Source organism: Dermacentor silvarum, chromosome 10, assembly GCF_013339745.2.
Source record: "Dermacentor silvarum isolate Dsil-2018 chromosome 10, BIME_Dsil_1.4, whole genome shotgun sequence".
Taxonomy (NCBI): Eukaryota; Metazoa; Arthropoda; class Arachnida; order Ixodida; family Ixodidae; genus Dermacentor; species Dermacentor silvarum.
Genome location: NC_051163.1, coordinates 10,132,369 through 10,156,875, shown reverse-complemented (window position 1 = coordinate 10,156,875; position 24,507 = coordinate 10,132,369). Strand labels below are relative to the sequence as shown.

Here is a 24,507-nt window from a genome sequence, read left to right as displayed (position 1 = left end):
CTGCTCCAAATTAGCTTTTCACTTCTACTGAGGTCTGCACCATATGATCAAATGGCTGTTTCACCACTGATCTAATCATTAGAATGACATCGCTATTAAATTACCTTGCCTCGCAAACTCATGGCCCGAAAATTTTTTGAATCCTTCATACACACGTGAAGTTAAACGTAGTTTCGGACTGATAAACGGCTTTCTCCTTTCATTTCCACTAGCGTGCTGGAAGCTACACGGGAGACGACAATGGGTGCAAGGGAGCAATGCACCGCTGGCCCCGTCCAAAGGTTAAATGCAAGATGGCTCGTGGCGGCACCCTGTGGCGGCCGTGGTATCTATGCTACGACTTTCATCTTGGAGGCCACGCACAGCAGCGCGCAAATGGCCTCCGATGGAATGATGAAAGATGAAATGGTTTTTCTATCTTTTTGAGATCGCAGACATATATATTTCTGATTTATTTAACTCAAGTTATCAATAACTGTATTGCTGAGAATGTTCCTGAGATCACTAAATCAGTTGGTAGCTGTTGTGGGTCCAGCTGCTTGCGATGACGTTGCATTACGAGATTGTGGAAGCGAGAGCAAGTGGTATTTCACTACTTTTTACACGAGTGTGTAAGTTCCACGCTGTATGCAGTGCAATAATATTTGGCTCACATGTTGACAGGAGCCTCGTTAACAGATCAGCAACATTTTCTTGCTATGTTCAAGAAGTGTTTCAGGGCCCTTTTAGGAATACCTAGGGGCAAAGGTTTAATGCAACTGGTAAACATTGTGAAAGTGAAAGACGTGGTGCAATATTTTCAGATGCATAAAGCAATGAACTGTAAAGTGACAAAATGTGGTAGTGGCAGGCCAGGGCTAGTTATTTGTTGATTCTCAAGAAAGGAATTCTACAACATGTTAGGAATGAATTTAAGCTTGGCCAGTCTCCTTGGCTTCTCTTGCCAAAACAAGACCAAGATTGTGAGATGAAATCTCAGATTTCATGCAATCTTGTTCTCACAACCATCGTCGCTCGAGCATGAAGAAAATGAAAGCTGGAAAGTCAAGTCTTTGATTGTCTGCTGCAATTGTGGAGATGTGAATTGGCTGTTCTTGCAGAAACAGGACCAGTACTGTTGAGAAGATAGCAATATTTTGGTCTTCACTCAATCACGTCATCGCCTTCATGGTTTGGGTGTGAGAGAAAACGAAACAGAAACGTCTGGCCTTCGGTTGAAGTTTTCACTGGAAATAAAAGTCATCCCTTTCCTTTAATAAGCAGGGAGAATTCCAAAGCAGTAATCGGTAAAGCCAGGTTCTGTCTCTCTTCAAGAAAGCAATGTAAGCAGGTGCATACAAAGACTTTAGAAAGTGTCTTATTCATTATTCTCAACTCGGAATCAACTTCACGTGCAAGCGCCGTTGGTTGTGTACAGAAGGCGGATTTATGCATGAAAGCCCGGAGCACTGCGCTATTTGTAGAGATTTCCGCAGGAATGCTTGCTTGTAGCCCTTCTGGGTAAAAGGTTGCTAGAAATGCCCATGACACCACCATAGATAGCTGCTGTAGCCATGTAAGACATATAAAGACTGCTTTAACATTATTTATAACTGATATGCAGATTTATGACATGCCTTATTTATCACAACTGAAAGTTCTTGCCCCTGTAATGGTGTCTACATCATTCACAGCGAAATCATTCCACTTCCATAGTTATGGAAACACTGATTTCAGAGTTATTTCTGCTTTATGTTCATGCATCGCTTAAGAACCAGCCATGAGTGCTGGGGTTTGTGTTATTCACATCTTGCAAGCAGTACAATTGTAGTGGCAACAACCTTCCCATGAGTAGTCGAGCACCGTAGGTCTTCTGTACTGAAGCGTGCCAAAGGCTTCCTTTCCCACCTACCCCCACTTCGTCCTTCCTTGCAATTGCTATAATTCGCAAAGCAGTTTTTCCCCAGCAATAGATTGTTCTGCCCATTAAACAACAAATTTCCAGAGCTAAATGGCATTCTAGACTACAAGATCACAACACGTGGCCGACTTGGCAGAATATTACTGTCTGTCCGTTGATGTGGCAGTAGGGCGCCATACTGGGCTGGCATTATTCGGGGTGCAGCTGATGTGGCTGTTGCAACGGTGACTGTAGTGGTATTGCCAGTGGTAGCTGAGGTCGACGAAGATTGCACATTCTGGTTTGGGCTTGCTGACTTGGTGGATTCGTTTCCGTGCAAGTGATTGTGCTCTGAAATGAAAGCAAAAGCTTGCACAATGGTTCACAGTGCTGACTGCTTCAAGTTTCAACTGAACCTATCCCAAAAATGTGAGCATTTGCAACCCTATCCAAGCATTTTCAATTTACATATGCAGCCGACTTCTGTTAATTCGACCCTGACAGGACCGACAAGATTAATCGAATTATCCGGCGGGTCAAATTAAACAGGATGCAGAAAAAACACCAAAAAGCACGCCACTGTAACATGTCCCGGAACCAAATGCGTGTCCACTTTCTACGTGTTTAAAGTATAAAACTGACATCGAAATTACATTAAAACTCATAAACAAAGTAGAAATCAAATGCGCACCCGTTTTTCTTTAGCAAAAAAAATGGCCAAGGGTCTAATATGTTGCACAATGGCAGCCGGTTTCCTACACTCAGCTTCGCCGCAATACATAATGTTATGTAGCAAAGCGTACAACTGCCACGAAGGCGATTTTGGTTTTGTCTCCGATTACACCGTGCAGGCAATTTACGGCCCAGTTTTCTCGGAAAAAGAAAATTTACGCATTAGAATGGGGTAAATATCGTAATCAGTCATTTTAAGCTACAGTTGTTGCTTGAAAACCTTCCTAGGGCAGGCTGAAAGTAGGCGTTCTCAACGGGAGATAACATATGTTCAACGGATTCACTGTCCCCTAAGCTCTGCCGAGACATGCTGCCACTAAAGGAGCAGCTATTGGAGTCACCATAGGGGTCACACGCGTGAATGCTGACTGGTGAAGTTTGAATTATTTGGCAAAGGCCAATTTTAGGATTGAAATAACAATGTTTGAGCCCACAGATTTACATGAGCGCCGACCAGGACCTGCGGTCGGAATAGAAATAACCGAAAATCGAATTAACCAAAGTCCAATTAATGGCAGTCTACTGTGTAATCAGGTCAGTATTGTGATTGTAGACTTTGGTCATGATCACAGCTGGCTACCACAGAATTCAACAAACACGAAAGCGATTTCAGTATTGTGAAATGCGCAAGTGGTGTGTCTGACTTCTGGAGCTCTGACCTTTGGGCATATGAAAATTTTGTTAATTGTGCACATTGGTAACATTTCAGTCCACTAACTGAACTTCCTTTAGTGGCTGTTAGTGCCAGTATTCTCGAATGTTAGCGTGACTTTCTGCAATAAGCAAATGCATGCAAGTGTACCGCTCCTGGCATTATGCTCAAACATGCATTCAGCATCAAGCATGGTACAAAGAGAACTCGCCTGCAGGTACCGAGAAAGAGTAGATGGTGATGCAGAAGCAAGCCACCAACACAAAGGTAAGTAGTGCAGCCACAACAATGAAGCGAGATTTGGGGATGGAGATGATGTCTTGGTGGCCTGGTTTGGAGTGCACCACACTGCAGAGAAAAGCACAACTGAAGTTTGGGGTTTTATCGACTCACAAAGCCTGCCAAGCATGTAATGCCCTGTGCCACAATGTGCACTGAATAGTGCCATGGCACAAGTGGCGGGAGCAGCTGTGATATGCACTGTGCCTTGTCTTGTTCCCTCTTCACCTTACGGTGTTTCCTTGCAGTGTTCTGCTACAATACATACATAAGAACTAGCTCAACTTTCAATGCTTCTATGGCTCTCACTTACACAAAAGCAATCACGATGAAAACAAACTGTCATAGTATTGAAAGCAAATTCATTTTACGGACAGAGATAGACAGAGATATTTCTTTCTAAGGACATAGTTGAGAGTGTACTTATATTGAAGATTCCATGCTATGCCCTAAAACACTCGTTGGAGGGTCTTGCCATTCCATGCATCAGAGTTGTGCATTCAAATGATCTACATATAACACAGGGAGTGAATTTTGACATGCAAATCATGCAGTGCTTTCTGGCTGGGACAGAAGCTATTGCCGACGTTAAAGACGGGAGCAGGCATTCACCAATTGGCTCTGTTCACATTATGCTTGTACCATGTGGTTCAACCTTACTATCTTATTATGTGAAGGCATGCTCGTTCAGTGTATTATGGATACCTACAGTATTCCAATATAAGGCAGGGATTTTTTTTACCATGCTCGTTCAGTGTATTATGGATACCTACAGTATTCGAATATAAGGCAGGGTTTTTTTACCAGAATATTTAGTCTCGAAATCACCCTCCGGCTTATACGCAAATTTTGTATTTAGGTGTGGCTTCACAGCAACATGAATTTCGCCGTGTAGTGTGGCTTCACGGCAGCGCGATTTTCACCTTATAGTGCGGCTTTACGACAGCGTGCGCCGCGATGCCGTGAAGCCACACTATAAGGTGATATTTCTTTTTCTTGGGTCCTCCAACTGGCACCCTCACCTTATAATCGTGACCGCCTTATAATCGAATAAATACGGTAACTTTGTTTCTTTGATTTATTACATGCAGTTCACTGAGACAATTTTGAAACATGGTTGCGTGAATAAACTGGTACTGAGCTCGAAATTTACTGACGATTTGATTGCAACACGCATTTGTAAACATTTTCTAGCACTGGCATTTTTGGAGCCTAGTGTGTCAAAGTGTACCTATTTAGTCGTGTATGCAACCCATTCACAAGCAACAAATGCATGAAAGAATGAAGCCTTTCTTCATAGTCATGCCACGATAAATAAATAAGTCGGCATAATTTACTGTCATAGTTGAACATCAATTTAGCAAAATTTACTGTTGTATATTTCAAAAATTCATTGATCCTATCTTTATTGCAGATTTATTTTACCACGATTTAGCAAGGTAGTTTTGCATCACAATTTATACCTAACAAAGTGCTCGTTCATTGCATGCATGTGCCAGCACATTGAAGAAAAAAAATCTTGCCGAGAAGAACTTCAGAACTTTCACGCATCGTTGCTCATGATGATGTTGCTGTCAAGTGGATGGCAAGCAGTGTGCACTGCTGTGCCATCTGTCGCCCTAGCACAAAATTTTGGATCCCACCTATTTTCTGCCATAAAGCTTTATTGTGCCCATTATATATGCCTCCGTGACATGGGAGAACAGAACTAGGACAGAGCTTCATGTTGCCGTGTTGATCCATGTTACAGGGCTAAACCTATAATTCCCAACATATACGCTGTGCTGCATATATGTTAGTAATATCTGCTTTGCTGATTTCGTCAAAATGATGCTTAAAGAAATCTCACTTACCCCCTTTCTTGTCTAGTGATTCCTGTAGGATTAACTTCACTAGAGCTGAAATTTGGGCTAGTTGGCCATTCATGATTGTTAAACAAGGGACAAACATAGAGACACATGTTATAGATATGTGTGTGTGTGTGTGTGTGTGTGTGTGTGTGTGCACGTGCGTGCGTGCGTGTCTCTTTACGTTTGTCCCTTACTTTTTATGTACTGGTATTTGACGATTCCACAAATATTTAAATATAGAGCAAAAAAAAAACACGAAAGTAATCTTAGAAATCTGAGTGTCAGCAACTCTAATTACCAATTACATAACATGTCGATTTAGTGCCATAGATAAACGTGGTCTACTTCATATTTTGCAAATGTCCATACGTTGCATCCTACTGAGGTTCGGACTTGACTTCAGCGGCACAATAATGGTCTTCAAACATTTTGTCACCATACTTCACACAGTTATGAAAGTGAATTAAGAGCTTTGGAGAATCATTCAGTGCCTCCAATGCCTTTATTTGTTGCCAATTTATGAGAAAAGCCTTTGATATGTTGTCAAGAACTGCAAAGAAATTTTTTCTTTATTTGTGCTGTTTTTTCGCATTCAGGTGCACATAGCATAGATTTCTTACTTCAGTGATCAAATTCGGACCAGAAAGGGTTAAGCACGGGAAACTACGCTATTAGTCACGCTTTTGAGAGTGAGTTTTGAGTTGTGAATAGTTCAGAAAAACAATTACTAATTAATTATTTACTATACTAATTAAGTACTAACTGAAGTAACATTTCATAGTTGTTTTTTTGGTGTGTGTGTGTGCAAATGCACTCTTTATGGCCAAAAGTGAAAGTGCACAAAGTGAACCATGTTTTGGCATTACAGGGTTTAAGGAATACTTACACACATTTTTGAGTTGTAAAACCTCTACCACACATATCTCATGCATGTAAAAAGATGATACTTAGAAAATATAAAGGTTGGGAAACATAAGATATTATAATTTAATACTGGTCTCAAAATGCTGGAACTTACATTGACATTATAATGATGTCATGACATAGAAAAGATTTGCTGATGTTGTGTAGCACTAAAACGCTAGGTATGTTGACATTGCTCGAAGTACAAATTCACTAGACAGCTGCACTTCTGGCTGTCCTCTTGTGTGGCTGCCGCAGTGACTGCAGAAAAAGAGTGAGCTAATGTAATCGCGATGTCATGACGCCCCCGCTACGGTGGCTAGATGGGTAGGTGTGCCGACCGCCGCTTCTGGAGCGTAGTTCACCGCTTCTCCGCATCATGACGCAAAATTGGCGCTGCGGACAGTAGAAAGGTTCAGCGGCGCGCGTCGTCTGCTACAGGGGGCTGGCGGACTGGCGGCGAGCAAAAAAAATAAAGCCCGTATTGGAATAGTTGTATGTCATCTGTTCGTGTCAGTTTCAAAGGTGAAGAGCTCCGCATCTCTCGTACTGTTTGTAAGTTCCTAAGCGATGTGGAATGTTCCAGGTAGGAAAGATGACCGGCGAGATTAGCGGCGGCGTTGCTCCACCAAAGAAGACCACCAAGGAGACCTACTGCTTCGTTCCAAACTGCAAGTCGGGCTCTAAATTTGTGAGAAAGACAGCGGAATTGTTCCGCTGTCTGACAGCGGAAATGTTCGCCCCGGGCTGCTCAGTAGCTTGCTCAGTATCGGCGAAGTTTATGAGCAAGCCGTACACCGAAAAGCGTACGTCGATGAGCTCCTCGACATTGGAAATTTGCAAGCCGCACATGAGGTGCTCAGCGCCTGCGACATCGAGCAGCGCTGCGCTGCTACAGGGAAAAGAAAAGTGACTCGATGCTTATATTCTATATAGCAGGCTATGTAGCAAGAAAGTTCCTGCAAAGAACCAAGTGCTGCGATTGCTCAGGGACATTACTGAATTCAACAGAATGAGTAGGTCAGGGCTGTTGCTCCCTTCTGAAGCACTAAAAAACTGGTAGCATCGCTCGAAAACGCCTTCAAGCTGTGCTTCAGTTTAAATATGAGTTACGAAGGAACAGTATCGCCGACTTTGCATCCTTTCTGCAGCTGAATCCTCCGAATATGATCGGCTGTGAGCGGCACAAGAAAGAGCTAACAAAAGATGTTGTGAAATTCTATTCAATTATGCTCCTTTACTTTCTTGTCAAGGACAAGAACATGGGGCGTGAAAGCAACAGGGAGAAGAAGAATCACCTGAAGCGGAGGCGTGTGCTGTGAATAAATTAATGTTATGATGTGGTGGACCAACGTTGAGACGTTGCTGGCGCGCTAGGCTATTTATGTTGGTGCATCTGCTGACTAAAGTTATGAGAGCGTTTCTTGTATTTTAAATATATTCTTGAATGTAGCCCAAGACGTATTGCTTTATTTTATTGGAACCAAACAGTGAACCATGTGCACTTACCAACACAATTCGTCTCGTAACAACTTAAATACCGTAACTGAGGCAGCAATAAACATAATAGCTAGATTTCTCGCAATTGAAACATAAGAAATTACTAAATTTCACGTAAACACGTTTCCATATACCGTATAAAACCACTGCAGTATTGTGTTATGCATGGAAAAAAATGCATCTACGTATTTAATGCAATGGGCTGGAGCGCCGCATTTGTACCAATAAATGTGACCAATCGCCAAGCTAGAAAATTTACTTCAGCATTTCGTTTTTTCTGACTAGACGACAACAACAAGTTCCTCATTCTGGCTTGGCCTACACTGCTCAGAACGGTATTATAACGCGCACTTCAAAGATACAATCAGAGGCAAGCGATACTATCAGACACGCAGCTCGTCTACACAGCGCAGCCACCGTTGCGCGCCGCTGAACCTTTCTACTGTCCGCAGCGCCAATTTTGCGTCATGATGCGGAGAAGTGGTGAACTACGCTCGGTCGGCACACCTACCCATCTAGCCACCGTACCCCCGCCTTCTGCGTAGTGAAGCTGAAACTGGTATACGGAAGCATTCATTACAATAAACCATTAAGGCCCTCTGATGCTTCCTAATATTTTTTCTAGGGTTTAGAGGATTCAATCCCTCAACTACCACAAAAGGAAAGATAAGCTGAAAACGCACTAAAGCGTAATCATAGAAGAAAAATAAATACAGTTAAACCTGCTTTATAACGAGCCTCCATATAACGAATTCCTGGATATAACGAAGTTTTTCTATTCCCCGACGTTACTCCATAGAAGCACACAGTAGCGCACCCAGGATCTCTGCCAGGGGAAGGGGGGGGGGGGGGTGACAGTTTGCCGAAACCATCTAAACAGCAGCTGATTCCAATTTCTTCATGGGAAATTGTCAAAAAATGCGCTTTTTGCGAGTGTGCAGACAATCGCGCATCTTACATCTTAGCTGCAGTACTCAAATGCGCAAGGAAAGAAAAGGGATTAAACAAAAAGGGGGGTTAAGTCGGCCTCAGGGGGGGGGGGTTACAACCCCCCCCCCCCCCCCCCCCCCCCCGTCGGTGCGCCACTGGAAGCACATGTATTTGAGACCTCTACGTAACGAAGTGGCAGCGGGAGACCCCTTCGAAATACCGAATTTTCTCAACCGACAACCTAGAGATTTCGCCCCAAATTTTGTCATTTTTGCGCGAGCAGCAACCGGAAGCACCTTCTCCGCCGCGACGGAATGCCAAGCGACGGCGTCGCGCTTGGCGCGCTCGAATTCACGGAGACTGCGAGGCGAGAGCGAGCGCACTGTGCGTAGCGTGCGGTGCGCGAGGCGGGCCTGCATCCGTCGACCAGACCCGGCGATCTTGCCGCCGCGGGCGTGACCTTTCCCTCTCCCTTCATTCAAACCTGATCCCGCCGCTTGCTGCAGCTGGCCTAGCCCGTCAAGCCGGCACTCTCCTTTTCCTGTTGATTTTGCGAAGGAAAAAAAAAACGTTTTTTTTTTTTCAGCGCGCTGGTTACTGCGAAAGTCTCTGCACTTCACTAACCTGACACTAGGTGACACTATACGACGCTATGATAAGGATGCTAGAACCGTAGGTAACGTGCAACTCCCAGAAGCGCTTGGTTTCAAAGTGGAAGGAAACATAAACAGATCAGCCGTAGAGATCAGCAAGAGACGATTGGAGTACTGGTGGAAAAAAAGCAGGGAAAAGATGGATACGACCTGATCTCTTAAAATCATAGGCAGCGGCACAAGGTAAATTTTTGAAAAAGAAAAATAATAATGAGAGGTATACAAAAATGCTAGATAAAGCACATGTATAGTATACCTGATTAAATCGAGCAGGCTAGGTGACTATTTGTCGCCGCCCCGTTTCAAAGGGGATGCCAATAAATCATCATCATCATCATGCCATCGTGTCGCTCGCTCTTCGTTTCCGACGCCTCGCGCTTGTGCGAAACGACACGCGTCCACGCATCCAGTACCTGGGCCGCAATTTTGTAGCGATGCCTTATGACTTATTCTATACTAGTCTTATCATCCACCGCTCACGGCCGGCTGATCCCGTTGATAACGCGAGCGGACCGTCGCTCTGACCACTGACAAAGGCATCGCTACAAAATATGTGACATTCCAAGGATAAGTACTTCGACGAAGAAACGCAAGATATTGACCTTGTCTGCAGTTCGCTTTGAAGATAAGCCCGCGCGGGCGCACACTTTCCACATCGCAGATCGCTTTCAAGATACGGCGGCCGCTGCCGAAGTAAACGCCTCCCTTTTTCGCCTCCCCCGCCGTGCCTAGCGCGGAAGCGCGCTTCCCCCCCTTCTCCCGCGCGCGCGCAAAATTAAGTCGACTGACTCACGCACACACAGGTACGGCGCGCGGCGACGATGTTGCCGTGTTTGGACTTTACACGGAACCTCAAAGCGACGTCCACGGTGACGGCAAAAATGCGCTTCGCTATAAAATGTGCTTCTGCGCGGTTACTACTCCCACGGCAAACCGACGGCGACATAAAAAGTGGCGCCAACTACTTCCCTCCTCCGTTCTACTGTCGCGCTCGGCGCGGCTAAAGCCCCTCCATACGCGTTTTAGCAGAAGCGGCGGTGGCGCGTGGATGGTCCAGGGGCTTTAGGCGCGGCCAGCGCGATCGAAGCGCGATATCGACAGTGGCGCCGCCTACGTCGGGCCTGCCGTGGTAGACGACAGATAACGCGCTACCAGAGGAAATCCGCGGAAAACTTCGATCGCGCCCTGCGGAGCAGTTTCTGAGGCGCGATTTTGCTTCGTCAGTCAGTAACTGGCCTTAATAATGCCGTTTTGGAAGTAGCAACGCGACGGTGCGAGACGGCGCAAATACCAAGTGTGCAGCAAGCGTTTGCGCTCGCGGGATGTTAAACAACAACAACAACAAAAAAAAGAAAGCATTTTGCCCTCGCCTTGTCGGTTGCGGCAACTTAAGGCGCAGCAGCATGCCATCACAACGAAGTTCGTGTCCCTAACACGTTTGATCTGTTTGTGCGTACAGCACTTTCGTCGCACAGGCCCGAGAATGGCGGTCGGAGCGCGCTGGAAAGAAAAAATGTACAAAAGCGCAGCGCCTGCTTCCACGTGACACGGATTAGCCAATAGGGGAGCGGAGGAGGCAGGGGCGACAGGAGGCGGCGAGAAGGAAACGCCGGGGTGAGCGCGGTGGCGGGAAGATCTTAAGAATGGTGCTACTTTTTATATATAGGGGTTTTAACGGCGACAGCGAATTCGCATCCCCTACCGGCAGCCTATCCACGTTACTGGGAACTCATCTCGAAGGCCATGCTTTTCTGCGCGGCAGTCGGCAACAGCTGTACGAGCAGGAAATACGTCATGGTGGCCATGTTGTAAGTTCACTATCGCTGGCATGGAGGAAATCGCTGGAGGGCGTCGCAACTCGAGAATCGAACGTCTGCGTACATTTTGCCCATTTTGTGCCTGTGCGTGTAGAACAACAAAAATAGTACGCACTAACCGTTTGGTGGCCAATGAGGGACTATGGCTCAAGCGGTCAGCCAATACATGGGGTTCAATGGGGGCTGGGTGGGGGAATCTTCGGATATAGTGCCTGGAATATACTTACTTCGGGACTACAAAACCGCAATTACGGATTAAGCGGGTACGTATTAACGAGGTTTGACTGTACTATTCTTACTTCGTATAGCTGTCTGCTAATTTGCTGTCACAATCGATGTTTCGCCTTTCGGGCGAAACTGGGACTTTTTTGTTCATCGCAACTTTAGTGTATTGGGAGTAAATCTTGGGCGATAGTACACACGGTAAGCGTTTTTTTTTTTCGAATTTTCTTGTCGAACCTGCATATAACGAAATCCTCTTTATAACGAAGTTTTTAGGGAATTTAACTGTATCTGTAGGTGTTAAATTCGTGAGCTCAAGTTTTTCTTTTCTTTTTTTTTTTTCTTTTTTTTTCACTGTGGATAGCATGGTGTGGTGAGTCTGCCTTCTGCAGAAGTGTGATGTTAGAGACGTACCACTGTCTTTGACTGATCTCAAAGGCCACAGTGCATATTGTTTCCAATGACAGCTAGTGCCGTTGATGATTCTCATCACTATATTTAACTGGCTCACATGCTTCCCCAATTCAGCCAATGAGACCGCACTCCTTAGTCAGGGATTGCCTCCAGAGAGAGATGAAATTCAGAATGGCCTCAGTTTGTGCAGAAGCAAGAGCATACATTACCTAACCATGGAGCTGTCGCGCTGCAGGCTTCGTTCTGATAGCGATCGATGCGTCGTGCACGAGTGATTCACTGTCATGAGGACCTCTATGCTCGTCGGAAAGCTGGTAGGAAAGTGACTGCAGGAGAGACAAACAGGCAGACAAGCAAATGAAGCATACTCATGGCAAGTGGTTCGTTACATCAATTGTAAACTTAAGAAAAAGAACTGAGTGACGACTGCTAGGTATTGTACCAGCAAAAGAAACAGTGACTGCAGTAAGCATTGACAAAACATGTCAATGGTTAAAGGGACACTAAATCAGTTTTGAATGTTAATTACTATTTCAAAGCTATTTTCGTTAACTTTGGGATAAGCGCTTGATTAATAGAAGAGACAATGAAGGCAAAACAGCAAATTTGAAGTTTTGTTCCGGAACCACAGCGGCTGGCGTGTCTGTGTAACGGCGTCACGGACTTCAAAGCTTTTTTTTTTTTTTTTTTTTATTGGACCGTTGTTGCTCAGTAAAGTTCTTGAAACTTGCCAATTTCAACACTTGGCTCCCTTACAATACAAATACAATGCAATCCATATTTGCCAATAAAATATTAACTAAGCCTGAGCAGAGACCATAAAAATCAGCGACGTCACAGTGAGGTGGCATGAGAATTTCAAGGCAGCCGTGCCAACCGTCCTTCGTTTTTGTGTATTTGCTGACTTACCAAGACTCGTGTCGTAGTAAGAGTGGCTTTCTTTTGATATATTAAAAGGGCAGTGTATCGATACAGTGGTACTTATTTTAACCTCATTTTAACCTAAAGAAGTGCTTGAAGGCACTTTCAGTTACCAGATAGGTGGCTGTTATTTTCTGACAAGCACAGACACACAAACATTTCTAGTACAGTATTAATGGACATATTGCTAGCAAAAATGGTACACATAAATGAAGGCCAGTGGCGTACCAACTACTTCTCGAGTGGGGGGTACAAACTGCAAACGATCTCGCGACTAGTGTCAAGCGTCAAGTGTCAAGTGAGTTTTCGCTACACATTGCGCTTAAAATTCTCCAATTTTCACGCAATTTCAAATCCGTATCTCGTGCAGTTGTTTTAGAAGTCTGGGAAACTATTCAACTAAGGCTTCAACAAATATATATATATATATATATATATATATATATATATATATATATATATATATATATATATATATTTGGAATTACTATTACAATAAGTGAAAAGCCTGGGAATGCGTCTGTCCGTTATTTTTATATTCACCAGACAGATATAGCTATATCTATATCCACGTATAACTATATAAAATCTCAAGATGATGCAGGAACGAAAGGCAGTGAGCGTCCAGGGCACGTAAGAAAATGCAAATTTGTTACAATTTTACTAATTAAACAAAGAATTGTACTTGCTGTTTAGGTCTACAGCACAAATGTATCACTAGTTAAGGTAATAGTATTGCCGAGGTTACGTACAAAGAAATACAGTCAACATAAATGAGTTGCAATATTCACAAGAAAAAAAGACAGCAGATGTGTGCGACCTTGGAGAATTACAACCAAATTTCCAGCCAAGCTGTTTCTTTCAAACAATTCAAATTAAAATTTCAGTTTCCTGTAATTATATCGCGTTGTTTTAAAAATTGCCTGTATATGGGCCGTATTCTGAAACGTTCCACTTGGGCGATATTTCGACTAGGCGAAAGTCGCGTTCAATAAGTCAACCGGCTGCTTACCCGTGACGTCAGCATGCACTACCAACACGCGCTCTCGAACGCTTCGCAAAACACACGAGAGGGCATACCGTGCGAGTGCAGAGCGGCTCGGGTGTGTTTTCGAATGTATATCGCCCGCAGTACGGCACATACGTGTTAGTTTTTTCAATACATGTCGGGAGCACCCACTGACACTGTGACGTCAAAGTGACGTACACCCAAATGGAATTTTGCCCAAATGGAATGTTTCAGAATACGGCCTATGTGGCTGTTCTGTTTGAAATCTGGCTTGCATGTAGGTATTGCTTTGGAGCACTTCCTGGAAATTTTTAAAAAGCCATTCATTCATTATACACATGTTAATTCGCCATAACATTTGCCATGGTGTACTCCCTCACTCCATGCTCCCCCTCCCAAATTTCTTTAGATTTGATATCGGTTGTGTTCACAGTCCTCCCAGGGCAGCAGGATAAATTCTGCAAACGCATTCAGAAAGCTCCGGACCACTTACTTGCGCAATTTACTACAATATCAGAATTAGTCCCCTGTCTTTGAAGTTTATACCCCTGTCAAGCGGGCAAGTTAAGTGCACTTAATTACGGAGAGTGTCATTCGGTTTAAGTGCACTTTGCCAAATCTAAACGTCGCAAGTGGAGTGTCACTCGCAGAAGAGTACTCCGGTCGAAGTGCGTTCACGGAACGCACTTTGCTGGCCGAGTGCGTAGCCTCGCCGCGAGCGGTTTCAATGGTACAAAATGTAAGGCATAAAAAAAAAGGACACAGAAGTTCATTTTAGTGGTTGAACAGCTCTTGCGCACAGATAATAGCCTAAAACTCGCTCATATTCTATTCTAGTAGGATAAAATGCCGCCTCATCGCACGACGATATATGTCGTTCTGGATTGGCTAGGCATTTTTTGACCGGCATTGACTTGCCACTAATTTTTCTTAGCCGGCATTGGCTTGCCACTCTTATAATAAAAAAAAATCTTTTCGATTTTTGTTAAAAAACACGGGTTAAGTTTCTTTTTATTAATAATACAACGTAAAACAATCACTTTGTATAAATACTTTTCTTATTAATCTACATCTTCACAAAACGCGCTCGTAGTCTGTCGGCATTTTTTTTTTTTTTTTTTTATGCGAGTGCGCTCTGTTTTCCCGTTTAGAACCGCGTAGACTAAAGTGTCACTCAAGGTCCCGAAGTGCACTCCCCGTAAGTGGTGGTCCCACTCCGGCGGCACGAGCCCCTCGTTTTCAGTACTTTTAGACTAACCGTGGTGGCTCTTCTACTTAGGATATAAAGTTGTGGTATATACCATAAAAAGCTTAATTCTTGTAGATTCTAACTATATATAATATAAGGAAATTGATTGATGTGATTTAGTAATAAATATTCAAGAACAAGCATAAGATACATGATTTTTGCGAACTGTGTCTCAGTTGTGACCATATTTAGAAGAAACTACCGCACTTACTGCATTGCGGCTCGCTCTGTAGCTTTAAGACATATTTATCTAGTTCCTAGACGTTGCAAAATAATTTTGAATTTTTACTTTTTCGATAATTTGCTTTTGAAGATTGCCAAATATCGCAATTTCCTGTTGTAAACAGCCCGGCAACTACATGCTCAAGGAAGCTTAGAGCTCAAGGCATTTCCATTTAGGACACAAAATTTCATTCATGTACTTTTATTACTTTTAAACCGCAGCTTCGTAGCTTTAGTACCTTCCCGCAAAAATGGGCAAAAATAAAACCATAATTCCAAATATTGCTTAATTTCGGCCGCATTATTAGGAAAACTAATGAAGTTAATGAATGAAATTTTGCGTCTTAAATGAAAATTCCTTGAACTCTACTTTATCCAAAATTTAGCTTCCTTGAGCATGTAGTTGTCGGGCTGTTTACAACAGAAGATCGCGATATTTGGCAATTTTCAAAAGCAAATTATCGAAAAAGTAAAAATTCAAAATTATTTTGCTACGTCTAGGAACTAGATAAATATGTCCTAAAGGTACAGAGCAAGCTGCAATGCAGTAAGTGTGGTAGTTTCTTCTAAATATGGCCACAACTGAGACACAGTTCGCAAGAACCATGTATCTCATGCTTGTTCTTGAACATTTATTTCTTAATCACATCAATAAATTTCCTTGTATTATATATAGTTGGAATCTAGAAGAATTAATCTTTGTTATGGTATATACGACAACTTTATATCCTAAGTAGAAGAGCCACCACGGTTGCTCCAAAAGTGCTGAAAACGGGGGGGCTCGTGCCGCCGGAGTGGGACCGCCACCTTAACTTGCCCGCTTGACGGGGGTATTACTTGCATAGTGCCCATACCGTGCCCTTTATTTTCGCCAAATATAAACAATGTCTCTTGTTTAGTTCACCGAGGACATCACTGAAACCAACTATAGGAACGTCTTAAACGCATGAAAAATAATGGGAAAGAACGACGGCTCAGTAATTATTTGCAACGTTTATAACTAGACCCTGAAAGTAAAAATTTTGTCGCACATAGCACTTACCTTACTCCCCACCCCTTTCCACGAAATATAATTTTGTTGTAACCATCAGCTATGTCGGGACATTGGGAAACATAGCTGAAAGCGGCCATATCACATGCTCTAACGCTTGAATATGATTTTTTTTTTTTTTTACGAAGACTCCGTTTGACCCAACCCCATTTAACTCCGCACAGATATTTTTTTTTATAGCGTACCACCAATTTTTGCTAAATTTGGTTTTGGTGGCATTTACAGTTCTGCCAGGGCAGTGGGCTCAATTATGCCCTGCTCGTTAGACAGGCTCATAACACTCTAGAGTGCTTGCATACATAATTTATTGCAAAAGTCCCAATTACCCATCTATTTTTAACTTTACCTCCACATCAAACTTTACCTCAGGGTCACAAAACTGAAAGAAGCTGCTTTCTTTAGTTCAATGAAGACACCAGGCGAACCCAGTATATCGCGCATGAAAAAGTTAAAGGCAAAAAATGAGGGTTCGATAAATATTCGTAACGCTTCTAAATAAGCCAGAAACGTTAGAACTCCCTGACATTGTAGTTAAAACGCTGCCTATTCTGTCAAAGTATAAAATATCTGAAATGCAGAGTTCTCTTAGGGACATTGTGAAACCTAGCTAATAACAACAGCGTGATATTTCCGAATACTTGCTTACAGTTTTTTTTTTTAAGCTGTATTTGGTCAACACGCATTTACCATCGCACATAAACTTGACGTATTGTTCCCCCTATGTTCGCACAATTTTACCTCAGTTGTAGTTGTAATTATGACAGCGCAGCCGTATATTCTATCGGAAAAGGCGAATTTAACCTACTCATTTTATACATTGCCAATATCCAGATATAAACAAGACGACATGTTTAGCTCACGGAGGACACCGGAGAAACAAACTATGCCACTCGAATGATGCACGAAAACACATGGAAAAACGAGGGCTTAGTAATTATCTGGAACACTTGCATTTAAAGCAGGAAACTGAGTTTTCGCTACACATTGCGCTTAAAATTCTCCTATTTTCACGGAATTTCAAATCCATATCTCGTGCAGTTGTTTTAGAAGTCTGGGAAACTATTCAACTAAGGCTTCAACACGTATACGTACTATTCAACACGTACGACTTCATTTAAAAGGTCAAAGGGACAAGAGCCGACCTCGACGAAGTTTTAGTTTCTTTTGACGTGGTATCACGAGCGTACCGATAGACATGGCCGTGGATGTTTTCGTCGCCGCCCTCGACAAGGACCCGACGTTGCCTGACAGATCCCCCATCGAGGTGCATGATCAAGCTAGGCTACTCAAGTTTTGCCTTTAAAACACATACTTCACGTTCCAAAAAAAAAAAAAAGAAAACATTTTATCGGCAAGTCCACGGAGCGGTAATGGGGGCGTCGATTTCGGTCACAGTCGCTAACTTAACAATGGAGGCTATCGAAGCTATATATAGGGCGCTGTCCTCGTTTACACCGACACCGAAGGTCTTCTTCAAGTACGTCGACGACTGTTTCAGTGTTTTGCAATGACAGAACCTTGACCTTTTCACGGCTCACCTGAACAGTATGAACACAGCAATTAGGTTCACCGTAGAAGTGTAATCTGAAGACCAACTGCCATTCTTGGACACCCTTGTGCAACGCGAAGGACAAAATCTGTTGTTCGAAGTGTTTAGGAAGCAGACTCACACTGGTCGCTACCTCAACTATGCATCGGTGCATCCTGCTTCGCAAAAGAGGTCTGTGGTCGGTTCTCTTCTTCGTCGGGCGAAAAATGTGTGCGCTGCAGCAAAAGACTGCATGGCGGACAATGCACTCGTGTGGCGTGAATTGACGGCTTGTGGTTACCCTGAGCACTTCATTGCCTCAGTAATTAAGAAATTAAATTATGGGGTTTTACGTGACAAAACCACGATCTGATTATGAGGCACGCCGTAGTGCATGGGGGACTCCGGAAATTTGGACCACCTGGGGTTCTTTAACCTGCACCTAAATCTAAGTACACGGGTGTTTTCGCATTTCGCCTCCATCGAAATGCGGCGGCCGTGGCCGGGATTCGATCCCGCGACCTCGTGCTCAGCAGCCCAACACCATAGCTACTGAGCAACCACAGCGCGTCATTGACTCAGTAGAGCGCCAGCTGGCTTGTGCAGTACCCACCCATCCTGGACCCCCCCCCCCCCCCCCCCCCAAAAAAAAAAAAAAAAAAAAAAAAAAACGGGCTGCGATACCCTACGTCCCAGGCGCAAGCGAGACCCTTTCACGAGTTCTACGCTCATATATGCAATACAGGCTGCCCACGTTCCCTCCCGGAAACCCAGGCACGAACTCGTGCGCGTAAAAGACCGGCCCTTTGGAAAAGGACAAGTTCCCAGGTGTGGTGTACGTCATTCCGTGTGCAGACTGTCAATATGTCTACGTCGGAGAAACTGGCAACTTCAAAAAAAAAAAAAAAAAAAGGCTTCAACAGCACAGGAATGACGTCTAAAAACGACACGTTGCGTCGAATGCCCTAGCCGAACACTGCGCAACTACGCCACACACGATTAACTGGGACAAATCTCACGTGGTCGCCAGGGAACCAAATCATTCCACGCGTCTTTATCTTGAATCCTTAATCATCCAAACCATGGCATACACTCTTAATCGCAACGAAGGAAATCTGCCGGCCATGCATGCCAAATGCCTTGGTCGTGTCTTGAGCCGCCCATAAAAAGGGCGCAAGCTCTGCCGCATGCTTCATCTGTGAACAAGGCTCCCGTGGGGGAGCCGAAACGTTAATGTATTTTTTTTAATATACCCACCGTGGTTGCTCAGTGGCTATGGTGTTGGGCTGCTGTGCACGAGGTCGCGGGATCAAATCCCGGCCACGGCGGCCGCATTTCGATGGGGGCGAAATGTGAAAACACCCGTGTACTTAGATTTAGGTGTACGTAAAGAACCCCAGGTGGTCTAAATTTCCGGTGTGTCTCATAATCAGGTCGCGGTTTTGGCACGTAAGACCCCATAATTTAACTTAATTTAAATAAATGCATTTTTAAACCTTTTTTGGTCGGTGTCTCGATCTCCTCCTTTTAAAATTTAGCTTCAGCTGTAGTTTTGTTGGACTTTGTTGGACTTTCCAGCGTACAGCCGAAAGTACCACTGTCAAAAGTGGGGTGGGGGCAAATGGTGTACTTTGCCCCCCCCCCCCCCCCCCCCACTTGTGACAGTGGGGGGGAGTGCTCCCTTGCGCCCCTGGTAGATACGCTCATGATGAAGGCAGTGCCTGGTATATTCGTTAAACGGAGAGCTAGTAGAATGTTTGGTGAGGACAGCATTCATTCAACTGTCTTTAAAAAAGATATGAACGAGAGTTACATGGTCAATATTCATACTACTGCAATTGGTTCAGCAAAATTGTTCGTACCATTAACATCACTTCTAACACTTTGGACCTGCTATTACATGAAAACGGAAGTTTTTTTTTTTTTTTTTTTTTCATGTGCAGACATTGTGATTGCACTGTAATCTTCACAAACAAGGGTTGCTGTGTGCTTCACAGTGTTCAGTGTTTTTTGTCTCTACAAAAATGTATTTTTGCAGCTGGACATCTTGAAGGGCTTTTACTGCGTAAGCAGTGGCAGCATAGCAGTCTCCATCATATTACAGGCGAACCTCGATATAACAAACACCGATATAATTAGGTAAACCTAGAACATTTCTGTCTGATATCAGCAAGTAACGAATATATGCTTATAACAAATATCAGGGATAACGAAGGTAATTATTAAGCGTGTGCTAATATTCGAATTATTTGAATAACGAGTCGAATGTATCCTATTCATTCGGTGTTCGAATCGAATAGTCACTATTAGTAAATGCGAATACGTTTCGAATACTTTTAGAATATTTCAGAACGTCAACTGCGCCAAAATAAACATAAAATTTGAGCAAAAGTGAGGTACATTTTACCCCCGCGGGCATACGATATAAATAAAACATGAGAACTTGCGTAGTGCAGCAGGTTACATAACTTAGATAGCGATACTTTAAAGGCTGTACAGCGATCATTCGCACTCTCTGAAGAGCCCCATGCACACGAAGAAACTACTTCTTTGCTTCCGATGTCCCATTTGTGCTTTTAATAAACAATGCTCCATAATGTGCTGTGTAATGACAGAAACTTGCTAACCTTGATAATATTGCGATGTGAACATCGTTTTTTAATGATTATAATAGCGGATGTTCCATATTCGAGAACCTATTCAAAAAGTATTTGATTCGATTCGCTTCTGGCACTATTCGATTTGTATTCGATTCGGTCTCAAAAGTCACTATTTGCACAGCCCTAGTAATTATGTGTTGAGCGCAATTTTGTTATAATGACGTTAGACTTTAATGCATGTGCTGAGTATCACGGTTTGGCAACATTTTGCAAGTGCAGTCGGTGCCATAGCAATGGAGAAAAAAAAGCTCACCTTCGGCTGCATGGAGTCGTCTCTTTCATGCAACAGATGTCGTTGCTTTTGTGGGCAAGTGCCTTGCTGTCATCATCCTTGTGGACTTTGACGTCTTTGTCTTTGTGCACCTTGCCATCCTTGTCCTTGACCTTCATGGAGATCTTACAGTTGCCCGAACAGAGCTGGCCAAGCAGGGCATCAAGTGACTGAACGCCTATGGCTCTAGCAGGGCTCTGTGTGAGAACCCTGGATGGCGAGTGGCTGGACATTGTCTCTTGGTTGTGGCAGCCCGGGAATGCCAGCCTGCAGGAACCATGTTTGCCACATCTGCCAACATGAGCATGAGCAGATTTTCAAACTCTCATTTTAAAAGTTGGGCAGAAACCATTGAAAGATGACTATCAAAGTCAAACTTCCCGGTAGGCCTGCTAAGATATGCTGCTGGCGACAAATATTGGTTAACTCTACTGGTTAAATGCTATGAGACGTGTGAATGCTGTGACAATGCACTGCTGCCAGGATCGGCCCACATTGCAAACAACATTAAAACGCTTGCAAGGACATATATTGTGCACTGGTGTCAGTACTGACCCACCAAGTTGCCACCTTTGATGAAACAGTCTCCGGGATCGGTCCAGCTTACTCCGCCAGACAGTCATCCATACAAAGTGGAGGGAAAATCTAAAGAAAGCTTTGCTTTCTTTAGATTGACTGGACAGGGGCAAATCATCTCTAATTGGTTGTGCAGAAATAACCAGCAGGAACCAAGTGATGGCTGTCACTTTCTAAAGGGCAGTTGTAGATCTCCAGCACTGTCAAATGCTAATCCCTTGAATGGTAAAGGCTGGAAGGCCCATTTGCCACTGAATCTAGAGTCGCAGGTTTTCCTTGTCGTACTGGACTGCCCAGGATTGCCTGAGATGTTGAGTATGCCATTGTTCATTGGCTGAAAGCAGCAGCTCGGGCAGTCATGGGGAGTCCGGGATGACAAATTGAAGACCCCCACTGGAACTAAATCCAGTGCAGTTTTCACCAGGTGGACCCTTGCGGAATTTCATTTAAGGGAGATCGAGCAAGGCCTTGGTGCTCCTCGTAATGTTTCCTTGTCAGCTGCGTTTAACACATACATGTAAGTTGGATGTGTACTCAGCACACATGCGGTGTGCATATTGTATGTGTAACGATGTATATATTTCGTAAATATAGCAAGCTCGCAATGTGGTCCCGCTATTTCGGGGCCACATTGCTGCCCTGCGCAATCGCGGCACTCTTCTTAAGCCACAATCGTGCTTTGTTGAATACTATACTATGGGGACCTCTGGGTGCATACGCACCGGGCTCTTTCAGCGGGACACAACGACCGTGTTTTGCTGGGCTGCTGCGGGGGCTGACAGGACGCGGGTCTGGGCGGCACGGCAGGTACCTCGGATCTATCCGTACAGCCCTCCTGTTGCTGCTGGTGGGCCACAGCGCGGCTCTGCTGCTTGGCCCTGGTGCTCAGGTCTTCTTCTGGCAGTGAAATGCGGACCCGTGGGCCGTATCCACCGCTGGCTGCCGCTGTCGGCTTGTTTGGTGGCGGCGACGTAGTGGCGGAAGCGGAATTCTCCGACGAGCAGTTGTTCCCGCTGCTGTTGTTGGGTTTCGTCGCCAATTTCGGCGCGCCGCCCGAGCTGCTGTTGTTGCTGGCCACGGCGAGTCGTCGGTTGCCGCGCACCTGCTGCTGCGAGTGGCTCTCATGGCCAGCGTCGTACTCGGCGTCCAGCAGCCCAGCCTCGTCGTCCTTGCTTCGCCGTCGGCCGCGGTACCACTGCACCCGATCGTCGCCACATTTTATTTAGCAATAAAGGATACTCTAGGTGATAGCCTGTACAGTCTAACCGCGTGTGAACCAGCATATATAATGAACTATCGGCTATAGTGAAGAGAAACACCAACCATTGCACCCGATAGCCGCCAGTCTATTCGGCAATAAAATGTACTCGTAACAGCTACAGGTGATAACCTGCAGTCGAACCTCATAGTGAACCCGCGTATAGTGAAGAGAAACGCCCTGGGTCCCGATTACACTCAGATAGGCGGCCATGTATATTTTTTCACTGATCTAGTGAAGATATATATTATATTAATAAAGATAAAGATGTCTCTGCTACATAGTTATGCCATTGAAAAAAAAAAGATTGTAATAAGGCAGACAGGGGGGCCCTGGCAATGAAGGAGTAAACCTGACCGCACTCACCATGGTTTCAGCACACTTTTTAAGTAAGATTGCACGACAATTAATTCGTACGTGCATTCGTTGTATATTATTCTTGTCAGGGTGGTCACCATGCTTGCCCACGAGAGAAACGGCAGCAGCACAACAGATCCAATAATGTGAACGAACGAATGACTGCTAAGGTATGGAAAATGTAATGCTGCCATACCTTGCTGAGAGGATTCCTGAAGAGATGCTCTTCGCCGGCGTTTTCGCTGCGGCATTCAACGCTGCGACAGCGCCGCGAATGTCCCCTGCGAGGCTCCTTCATGTTAGAAGGCGGTGTTGCGGATTCGAGGCCACTATGATGACAGCGGGCAATTCCGAAAGTCCAGCAGTTTCTACGCCGAAGCGTAGCTTCTGGCTTTGTCGGAATCGCCCCTTGAAGTAGACCGCGCGCGCCATAGGGCTCCGCGTTTCGGTTTCGTTGTCTTCTAGCAAATGACGTCCAGTCAACGAAGAAAGTAAGTCGCGCATTTCGTTCGCTAAACAAAGTGAAACAGACGCACGAGAGAGTAAACATGTGTTATTGAGGATATTCACCTCTGTGCACAACAGTTTGATGCATTCTGTCTTGTACTGAGAATGACGCCCCGTGCCAAACCCGTGTTTCGGTTTCGTTTTTGTAAAGCGCTTCCACTGCTTGGTACGATTTTTTTTTTTAATTCTATTGCCCACTACCGGCTTTATTATGTTGCTATTGCCTTAATTTCTGAGAGAGGGAAAACTTGAGGTTCAGTGCCTAGTGGTTACGCTGAAATAACGTCCCTAGATGAAATCTGGGCGCCGTAGTAATTATAGATCTGAGCCATACCCACCGTTACTAGAAAGAGGTGATCTAGTAACGTTGGCCATACCATAGCCAACTATATAAACGTTGCCATAGCCCACCGTTTCAGTAGGTCATAGCCTCTGAGTAGAGTGTACAAGACAATGGCCTAGTACTACAGTAAGTATATATTCTAGGCACTGTACTAGTACACTCTACCTCTGAGTACATAGTTTAGAGCATAAAGTAGGAACCGCATGCACGCGACCTTGCGCGCGGCAGCGACAAGCGACGCGATGGAGATGGCTGTCGCGGTCGCACGTCGCGCTAACCTCCGTGGAGTGAAAAAGCGACGAACTTTCGGCGGCGGCCGCCCGCTGCCCGACGTCAAAAAAAAAAAAAAAAAAAGAAAAAAAAAAAAAAAAAACTTGCTGTTCGCCGCCGATCCACTCTTTCCAGATATTCGCCGCCCAGCGAACCGCCGCCGCCGGCGCGACGACATCCGTGATCTAGGAGAAGCTCTGTTGTTTGAAGCCAGGACGGGAGTATTGCGGACTAAGATGTAACGAGTCAAGTACCAAGGTATAGACACGTTGTGCGGTGCATGTGGAGAGGAAGAGCAAATGGCTGAACACCTCAAGGAGGTTGAAAAAAAAAAAAAAAGAATGTCACAGTTTCGCCCTAAGGGCGAAGCAATGAAAGCGATAGCAACACAGCAATGTCATACGAAGTAAGGTGAGCGGCCTTGGTAGCAATATGAATTGTAGTAAACATGAGC

At 44.5% G+C, this 24,507-nt stretch overlaps 1 protein-coding gene across 1 annotated transcript; it reads right to left on the bottom strand.

Moving 5' to 3' along the window:
* Positions 1-266: 266 nt before the first annotated feature.
* LOC119431329 (uncharacterized) lies at positions 267-23,548 on the bottom strand. The gene is made up of 6 exons (XM_037698815.2): positions 23,130-23,548; positions 22,041-22,513; positions 20,725-21,009; positions 12,041-12,157; positions 3,475-3,611; positions 267-2,230 (listed from the first exon to the last, which is right to left on the bottom strand). The coding sequence occupies exons 1-6, from the start codon at positions 23,481-23,483 to the stop codon at positions 2,004-2,006; spliced, it is 1,593 nt and encodes a 530-aa protein (XP_037554743.1). The 5' UTR covers positions 23,484-23,548; the 3' UTR covers positions 267-2,003.
* Between the last annotated feature and the right edge of the window lie 959 nt (positions 23,549-24,507).